Below are 10,095 nucleotides of genomic sequence, written 5' to 3' on the forward strand. Positions count from 1 at the left end.
CAATCATCTGCTTTAATAAGCTTCAAACATATGGAGATAGAAAATAGAAATGAAACTTATATACAGTGACCAACAAGACGTAGGTTAAATGCAAATTGTTGGCAATTGCTTCTAGATTAGATTGTGTTGAAATTTTTGCCATCAATGTTTCGAATCACACTACGTGATTAGATTGTGTCTCATCCTGATGATGATCACGTGAATCGTTGATGGTAAAAATTTCAACACAATCTAATCCAAAAGCAATTGCCAACAATTTTATTGAATTATGGAAATCTGATCTCTCTAAATGCAAATTTCTTAAAAATTTAAGAAAATAGTATGAACCAATCATACATAGCCAAGGATGTGTTGTCAGAAGAGACGTCCATAGCCAACAAAGAAACCAATTATAGATAGGTTTCTCATTTTATAAAAGTATATTTGCAAGAAAACTCCTTAAGCAGAAACATCTAAAAACAGAGTAATGTGCAGACAAGAAATATAACTAGAACAGGCCTGTCATGCCCATTTAAGAAAAGATGCGCCCGATAGAAAAATCTAGCGAGCAAATCTTTCGGAAGGAGTGTTTCCGCAGATCTGGATGGACATGGATGCTGACTAAACTAAATGTGCTACTTATCCAGATTGCTAGCCGCCACATCAATTACAAATCTGTAACGGACATCATTCTTATGTAATCTCTCCATTGCTTCATTCAACTTCTCCATACCCACAATCTCAATTTGGCATGAAACATTCTTCTCTGCACAGAAATTTAGAGCTTCCTGTGTTTCCTCCATGCTACCAATGAAGCTCCCCGCTATGCTTCTCCTTCCTGGAAATGAAAATTAGATTGATTCAGTTTTCGATGTGAACTAATAAGCCCTTTGAACCACATACAACTCAGATCAATACATGGATAAAGAGGAGGAACTGATTTTACCAAGTATTAAAAGAGGAGAAACAAAGTGCAATGGCTCTGGAACAACACCGAGCATGATAAGTTTTCCATTGATCTTCAATAGAGAAAGGTATGGCTCCAGTGGATGGTTGGCAGGAACGGTATCTAGTATGAAGTCCAGGCTATCTGCTGCTTTCTGCAAAACACAAGAATAGTTGTAAATAACTCAAGTGAAAATTAGGGAATTACTTGCAATTTTCTTTTTAGAGCTATTATATTTCTACAATCTATCAGTATTCGAAGTATATTATATTTTTTATAATTTTTAAATTTGATTGTGTAAATATTTTTTTTGTCATTAGCATTTGGTGTCACACTACATGATCTATCACTACATCTATCAACTCAATGAGGATGAGGAGAAAAAATGAAATAGAAAGCAACCAGGAATCCTATTAAAGAAGTTATGAAAAGAAAGACACAGCTCGATATTGGAAATAAGGAAAAATGTTTTTCTGCTATCTAATGATTCGTTGCGCCAAGTGAAACAAAAATCAACAATAAATTAGATATAGAACATGGAAATGTTTGCTGAAAGGAAAGGGAAGGGGCTTTTATAATCCCCGACACCATTCGTCTTTAGAATCGGTATCCCTAAACTTGTAAATCAGATGTGTAAGAAAAAGGTCGTTATCTGGATCACTGACAGGGCCTACGCCAGTTTGTAACATGTCATCCCTTAATACAAGCATTCAGATTCTATACTGGTTTTAGAGATCTCAATGGACAATAAATATTGTAATAAACATGCAAAGATATTGATATTTATGAACAATAAATGGATCCAAAAAATTAAATGCCGATATAGGAGTTGAACAAGGTTATAGAGAATGAATTGTACTGCAATTGCATAGTGTCGGCTGTTCTGGACTATAGAGATCAGACCCCTAAGCAAACAGGCATCTGGCCAAGCTTGCATTCATTTGTGAAGGGAACACGAAGGACAATTACATGTTGTAGATTCCTGGATTGATGGAAGGGAAAGAAGCTGTATGCTTTATTTCCTTCAAGAGTTATGGGGAATATAAGTATTGAATTTTCTATTGGATGAGAGAAAAAGAAAAAACACATACAAGCATAGGCACGGCAAATAATTGAGATATCCAGCAAGGGGCCGATTGTAACTCCATCTGCATACTCTTCGTGTGCCAAATTCATAAATAAAATAGGCAATAATCAATCGGCTTTACCACAATCTGGTTTTCCTATCTTCATGAAGTTCCCAGGATTAATATATTTTCTTTGATTCTTCTCTTCCTCTCTTGACTGTCATTTATTTTTCCTCTCTTGACTGTCATGTAATTTCTAATTAAGTAGCAAAACACAAATGCTTGGTTTTGTGATCTCTACAAGCATAAGTAATTAAGGATTATTTACCGTCATGGCCAAGCTTTAATCGAAACCAGAATTCAATCTACCTCTAAGCTATATGTTTTTCTTAGGTTATATCAAACACGTCTGTTTCACAAATTGAGGTGAAAGTAGGATGAAATGACATGAGATTGAGATTCGCCAAGAAATGAGGAAACCTCACAGACGATAAGTCACGAAAATAAAAACAGAGCATTTTAGGTATTTAATCACTTCTTGAATCACTCGAAACAATTTCAAAATCAAACAAAGTGCTCATAAATTTTTTTAGTAAGCATATGGTACCTGACACAACACAGAATATTGAACTAAGATTACTATCAATAAAAAAAATCAACATTTGTACAAGTGCCAATGCAATTAAATTAGCAAATAACGGCAATAATGATTGATCCTCAATGAGAACATTAAAGAGAATCGCTGATATGCTTATTTCTGTAAAATATACCTGCATTTGGGTAGCATCGTTGCTAACAAGGTATTCATCTGCACCAAGGACATCCAGTGCCTCTTCTTTCTTCTTATCAGAAGAGCTTATAACAGTCACATGATGCCCAAGTGCCTTGGCAATCTTCACACCTATGTGCCCAACGCCCCCCAAGCCCAATATTCCACATCTCTTCCCTGCCTCTGCATATCCATAATGCTTTATTGGACTGTACACTGTAACCCCAGCACATAACAGGGGTGCTGCTTGTTCCAGGGGCAAACTTTCAGGAATGTGAACTACAAACCTGTACGATTTCAAAGGATTGTCGTTACATTAACAAATTGTCATGGAAGATATCTATATATAGTCAGTAATGATGCATGCGGTTTAGAAAACGAATCTATATATTCTAAATGGCGCATTCGCTTATAGCACAACCTAGTCATGAACAGAGAATCCTTATCATTCAATGGCGGAGAATATTAGGCACAAATTTATATATATTTGCAATTCTAAGAAATTTCTCTTTATGATTCAATTGAGAACAGCCCTGACGCCTTCCCAGGAGAATTCTCCAAAGTATCAGAGACCAGTAATAGGAGCCACCATTTTGAATAAAATCAACCATAGATGTACATACAGCACTACCTCCAACTATTTTCTGACTACATACAATTCCAATACTATGGTTATAGAAACAATCGCTAAAGCATGTAAACACCCTTAAAAGTAAATAGGGCCTGCGTAGCACCTTGCCCTGAAGATCGTATATATGTAACCCACAAAAAGCTGTCACCGAGAATACGTTTTTTAAGCTATCCTTAGCGAAGAGGAAGAGAATGCCTATAGCAGGGAAAAAGACACAAAACAACTGACTTTAAAACTTACATCTGATCAACCACCATGGTACTAGCGAATCCTCCTTGTGTGGGCTTGCCATCAGTGTAGACATCATTGTAAGTCCAAATCTTCTTACTGCAATATTGCTCAACTTTTCCGCTGCATGCTTGGCAGCTTTTGCACGACCCAACAATGCAACCAACACCCACATGCTCTCCAATCTTGAAATTCTCTACGTCTTTGCCGATTTCAGTCACAACCCCTACAACTTCATGCCTGTCCAAAGATTTTTACTTTCCAGTTTAAAACCATGAACCTAGTTGAGAAACAAGAGAAACTCACCCCTCAAAATAGGTTACAATCCCTAAAATATACCTATATATACTCACCCGGGTACCATGGGGTAATTAGACATTCCCATATCATTCTTGATCTGATGCAAATCAGTGTGACATATTCCACAGTAAATGACATCAAGCACCACATCTTGGGGACCTGGATTCCTGCCATTAAAACATACCATTTAATGCACAAATCTAAAATAGCTCAAAAGTTCAAAAAATTTAAATAAGAAAAGAGCATAGCCAATCAACCTAAGAGTGTAAGTATATGGAGACAAGTGACCAGAGGAGTCTCTGGCTGCATATCCTGTAACAGATCTTTCACATTCCAAGCTACCCATGTTATGTTTCACCTCTCCCAATGCTTCGTTATTACAGAAGAAAGGAGAGCGAGCAATAGGCAGCTATGTTTGCATTCCAATCTTTACAGACATGTTCTTATACAACTTTTTTCCTTGGACCCACTTGGAGACATTGAGCACATCATATTGGGACGAATCTCTTTAGAAAAATAAAGCTGATAAACATTTGCGTTTGTAAAATTGACAGGTACCTACTACCATTCATCCAACTTGTAATAAAAAATTCGAGGAATTCGTTAGTGGGTACATTGAGATCGTTGCCGAGTCCGTGGGAAATGCTGAGGCAACTGAAAACCATTTTTTAATGCGTCTTCGATTTAGTTTAAGATCGAAGCTCCTCTCCATGGCTAAATTCACTCTATAGATAAGTTTCCTTTAGGTTAGGAATATGGAGCTGTTTAAATTAGATGGGAGAAGATATATTAAATGGAAGAGCAAGGCCATGGAGTAAATTCACAAGCGAAAAATAAACAAGCGGCTTAAATATCACACACTAATGCTTCATTCTTAAAATAAAAATGTTAAATAGTCAAAGTTTGACTTATTTTTCTAAGCTTAATTTCTTGGTTAGTGTGTGATGTTTAACGCTGGCCAACCAAAAATCAAGTGGGGCCTCAACAATAAAGAATGTAATGATTATTGCAACTACTTAACAGTGGTAGAGATAGTCAAAAGTAAACATATGGCTTTATATGGATCAAGCATTTCAACCTATCAATATCGTCACACACAATAATGGTAGAAATATAATATAATATCTATTTTTATAAGAGCAATTCGATATATGTCAATGAGATGAAATATGTCATCGAGTTTAGTTGAAAACCTACACAGTTGAGTTTAAAACTTACATAGTTGAATTCAATGAGTTTTACACAATTAAATTTTAATAACAGTACTACAAAATTCCAACTTATCAAAAAGCAAAAATATTAAACACCAATTTAGATGTGAAATCAAAACGAATATAAAATTTAAAAAGAATATACAGATAATGTATGTTATCTATATATACTGAAATTAATGGAAAAACAATGACAACTTCATTATAAAGTATTTGCTTATATTTGAACATAATACTAAGATTTTTGATATGTTAAATCATTCAATAATTTATTTGAAGAAAGAATAACAAGAAAAATCAAGTATGCACTAATAAATTGGTGGTCTGCTTCTTGTAGACTTTTATGCTTCTGGGCAATCAATTACCAAATTTCCGGGAAACTGTCTGATCTCACGGACGATTTTAAAATCCGCCATTTATGCTTTACCCTTTTTACAAGGAAAAACAACCTAAAAGCTGCTTAACCTACCCAGTCGCTTAAAGCTTAGAAAAAATAACCTAAAAAGCTGCTTAACCTACTTGAGTCGCTTAAAGCTGACAAGTCAGGGTTTTGATCTACCCACCCTTAATCCTGGACCCCAGCAACCAGCGGAATAGCTTTGAATGGTGCGTTTTATTCAACTTGATGCGATTGGTATTGTGCCGCTTGCGTAAAGCTCACATCAGGTCAACCATTTTATTGGTAAGCTGTATGGCGGCCCCCGCTTCGCGGTTGTTGTAGTTTGGTAGGTAGCTGACTTTAACAGAGGATTTCTTCTTAATATAAATCTGGCTTGAAGAGAGGATGTTTTCTTAATACAAAGTGGATCCGAGTTTTCGAAAAGTCTCTGCTGGGTACGTATGTCGGAATCATCTTACGCAATGTCATTCTGGATCTGGATCTGCAATTTACCCTAACCCTAAATTATTGTGTTTATTTAGAGGACCTGATAATGATATTTCTGTTGAAAATATAGTTTGTTTGTCTATCATTTTACTTATAACTTAAGTTGGAAAATATTCTTCAGTACAATGGAATCAATCAATGTTAGATTTTATTCAATTTTAGATAAAAAGGAAGTTATTTTAGTTTTATTATACATTTAATTAATATTGTGACAAGTGTAGATCTAATCTAAAAATAACTAATATATAAAATTGTTTCACAAATCTTAAAGCATTCAAAAGAAAGTTTAAAATGATAAGAAGAAATGTAAGCAAAGGTTTGGTACTTATTTTCTAAGGCATTTTTTTTTCTCCTAGTACAACGGAATCAAGCAATGTAAGATTTTATATTCAATTTTAGAATTGAAGGGATTTGGTTTAATATATTAAATATTTAGTTAATTTATATGATAAGTGTGGATCTGATCTAAAAACAACTAACATATATAAAATTGTATCATAAATCTCAAAATACTCAAAACAAAGGTTAAAATAACAAATAAGAAATGTAAGCAAAGGTTTGATACTTGTTTTCCAAATTTTTAAGCGATAGAATTTGGTTTGTTCTTTTCTGAAGATCGTATTGTTAAAATAAAAATGAAAAATGATTCAAGTATTAATTGTTTAGTTCATGAAGTGTTTTCTAAATAATTCTTTTAAAATACTTAAATGAAATTAACATAGATTTGAGAAAAGACAATGAAATATTCTTTAAAAAAAAAACTTAAAATTGTTAGTTTATTCCATTTTTTTGGTTGTCATCGATGTCATCATTCTAGATTTGTCGATATAGCTTATCTACATCGTTCAGTTTTGGTTCTATGTTCAGAGATAGCTAACACCAATAAATTGTCACCAACAACAAGTATTAGCAACATCAACAATAGTAATTCGTGTACAATATACAACTATTTTGGTCCAAACTCATTATACACTTGTCCCTAACTCATTTTTGGTATGGCCAATAATAGTTACATATTTTAGTTAGTTACAAGTTTTTTTTTTAATTACTACTGACATAGAAAGAATGCATATCGATGATGGTATATAATCATGGTGACCTCGTCAAACTGTAGTAACATGAATACTTGATGATATCTATGATGTTGTATGTATATGCTATTGGTAATATGTGAGTTGTTGATGTAATTTTGTACCGCTAAAAAGAGAACATTTGTAACTCACCGAGAACTATACCTAGTGCATTTGTAAACGCATGTCTATCAGTTAAATTTTGTATTATCAACAATCATTTCTATTTTGTGTCGGGGTAGAGAAACAAACAAACAATGAGCCACCAATATATTAATTAATTGGTTAATATTTGAGAGTTAACCCTTTCTATGGTTTTTCCCATCTTGGGTTTCCCTGATAAAATTGTTAGCCCCAACTGATATTGCAATAGATAGTGGGAGACTTTTAGTTGATAAGTGCTATGAATGTATGTAAAAGAGTTGTATCAGTTGTTATATTGTCATTAATGTCAAAGTCTTAATTGGCTAGACATTATGCTAACTCTGGAAAGTACCATATCATTTAGATTGATGAAGAGGATTTAAAGGAAGTATGATGAAGTCAGAGTTGATATGTAAGGTATTCAATGGGTACTGAAATGAGTTGGACAATGATTATGTAATATTGGTTTGATTGTTTTATAATCATGTATTGTTGAATTGAAGAACACAAGCTTAACCAAGTCACAAGGTTAATGAAAGGAGACAGTATTCATCAAGTGACTACAGTATTGCCTGAGCAATTACAAAGAAGGAAGAAGAACACAGTGTTGCCCAAGCGAGTCAATATTAACCAAGTTTTGTGTTTCCCAAGTAAATGTTATGTTTACCGAGTGACAATTGGATGAACAAGTTTTGAAAATTCGAATCTGAGGTTAACTTTTGATGGAAATTTGGAAAGTTTGAGAAGGTCTAATACAAGAGTCAAAGTTTGTCACAAGATTTATGATTGAGAAAATTCATGAAGGAAATTGAAGAAGGATAAGGATGGACACAAAATTCTATGTAAAGTTATATTTTTTATGTGTCTAAGCTCATTGTATGAAGAAATTTTGTTGTAAATCTAAGATCGATGATGTTGATTAAGCAACGAAAGATGGAAGAATCTAGAAGCATTAAGAAAACTATTTAAGGAGATCTTTGAGACAGTTTTTGGTTGTTGGTTCAAAGTGGTTGATGATTTCATTGTAATGATGTTTGAGAGTTGATGAAGTTGAAATAGATCTAATTAGAGGTTGCAAAGAAGTGCAAAGTTATTAAATAACAAGGAGTAAGTAGTTGAGCCAAGTGAACCGAGTAAAGCAAAGAGAAGACAAGAAGAAGAGTATGTGGATGAATTAGTTGAGTGAGTAAAAGACAATGAAAGAACAAGAACATAGATATGAACAAGAAAAGTTAGTTGTTATTCTCAATAGATCACTTTATTCTGTCATTGTTTGACAATTATAGTAGAGAATCTCAGAAGTATCAACTAGACCTAACAAGTCTATGAAATCCTATATGGTAACATCGATTAGTGGTGTTTGCAAGTCCTTTAAGGGTATATGCACTGAGTTGTGGTGCCAAAAAGGTGACGACTCTTTTTTTTTGCTATTTTCAATAGTGCGCTTTAAAAAAAGTGAATTTTTATAGATGGGCTACATACCTGTAGCCCATCATTTTCATATCCGTTTTTCACATTTCTACACTAGCAGCGCGTACGCGGGTTCAAGAAACAAAGGTTTTTGCCATCCTAGTTGCCAATATGCCTTCTCGCCGGCAAAATTTGAGATCACAAGCATGCCCATGCCAACGTTGTATGTGATCTTAACTTCATTTTGCATTGTTTGATATGTTTTTCATATTGTTTTGTAGGTTTTTTATATTGTTTTGTATAGTTTTTACAATTTTTATTTAAATTTGTTTATTTATTTGGATTTCAATTGCTTTTTTATCAGGAAATGTCCATAATCAACCAGAAAATCCACAAGAACCTCAAAACCCTCAAAAACAAAACCCTCCCCAAGAAGAAGAACAAATTCCACAACTCGAACCAATTGCAAGACCTCCGCCAGACACACAAGAAAATATAATAAATGAAATAGAGAGAGGCAAAATTGAATTAGAAGGACTCATTGCTTAGTTGAAAGAATCTGGACAAACCAATCCAATGAGGGCTCAATTGGCATCATCCCTCGAATCCATTAAGACCCAGATAGCCTTAGTTAGTGATCAGTTAGATATTTGGCAAGTTAAGAGGGATGAACAAAAAAGATTTTATGCAAATAAATTGTCATATGAAGATGTTAAAAAAAATAGAAATACCAAAAGGTAGAATATGTGCATTATTTAGAAAACTCGATGAGCAAAATACTGTTAGAGAGGGTACTAAACGGTTCTCCATCCATTGGTGCATACACGATGCTATTAGACATTATTTTTGGGATAGATGGTGGATGGTTTTTGATGCCCCTCCTTGCAACAATCACGAGGTCCCCATGTATTTTTTGAAGAAATTGTATTATGAGTTTGTCCTTGCGGAGATCCCCAATTATTTTGATATATTAGACTCCCAAGGTAGAGGTGGGTGGTCATCATTTGAGAGGTCGGGAGCACATCGTGACCCTAATGTAGTTAGGGCACATGTGGTCAAGCCACAGTGTGAGCATGTGACTATTCCTTCACTTGCGAAGGAACATGTAGAGGTCAGTGCTCTAGGGACTATTAATGCTTTGGTGCAGACCCTCATCCATTTCACAAGCCCATTAGTTGAGGGCGAGCCTTCTGTGTGTCTTGGTCACATGTGCAATTCATGTGGATCCCTATGCACAATTGGCACTCATGCTGGAGATGGTGCAAATGATGGGCTCATCATTGATTAGTTCCTGAATGATGCATTTGGCATTAACAGACAAGTAAATTACAATTATAATTTACTAATTTGATCACATTTCATATGTATAGTGAATGATTAATCAATTAGCATCTATTGGCATTGTTCAAAATTTAGGGTCAGAGTGTTGTTGAACCTAGCAGCGATCCTCTAGG

The 10,095-nt window shown here is 34.4% G+C and overlaps 1 protein-coding gene across 1 annotated transcript; it reads right to left on the reverse strand.

Moving 5' to 3' along the window:
• Positions 1-370: 370 nt before the first annotated feature.
• LOC149567123 (putative cinnamyl alcohol dehydrogenase 7/8) lies at positions 371-4,337 on the reverse strand. The gene is made up of 6 exons (XM_089820320.1): positions 4,178-4,337; positions 3,974-4,087; positions 3,633-3,860; positions 2,763-3,048; positions 926-1,079; positions 371-817 (listed from the first exon to the last, which is right to left on the reverse strand). Exons 1-6 carry the CDS (start codon positions 4,264-4,266, stop codon positions 615-617), a joined length of 1,074 nt encoding a protein of 357 aa, XP_089676446.1. The 5' UTR covers positions 4,267-4,337; the 3' UTR covers positions 371-614.
• Between the last annotated feature and the right edge of the window lie 5,758 nt (positions 4,338-10,095).

Source organism: Cupressus sempervirens, chromosome 3, assembly GCF_028749045.1.
Source record: "Cupressus sempervirens isolate cs-2001-9-10 chromosome 3, ASM2874904v1, whole genome shotgun sequence".
NCBI classification, from domain to species: domain Eukaryota; kingdom Viridiplantae; phylum Streptophyta; class Pinopsida; order Cupressales; family Cupressaceae; genus Cupressus; species Cupressus sempervirens.

What these genes read in the sequence shown, in the direction of transcription:
- LOC149567123 (XM_089820320.1), bottom strand. Translation starts at nt 4,266, where the DNA reads ATGGGTAGCTTGGAATGTGAAAGATCTGTTACAGGATATGCAGCCAGA. An exon ending in CCATATACTTACACTCTTAG is followed by an intron (nt 4,088 to 4,177) that starts GTTGATTGGCTA and finishes TTTTAATGGCAG; the next exon opens with GAATCCAGGTCCCCAAGATG. An exon ending in AATTACCCCATGGTACCCGG is followed by an intron (nt 3,861 to 3,973) that starts GTGAGTATATAT and finishes ATCTTTGGACAG; the next exon opens with GCATGAAGTTGTAGGGGTTG.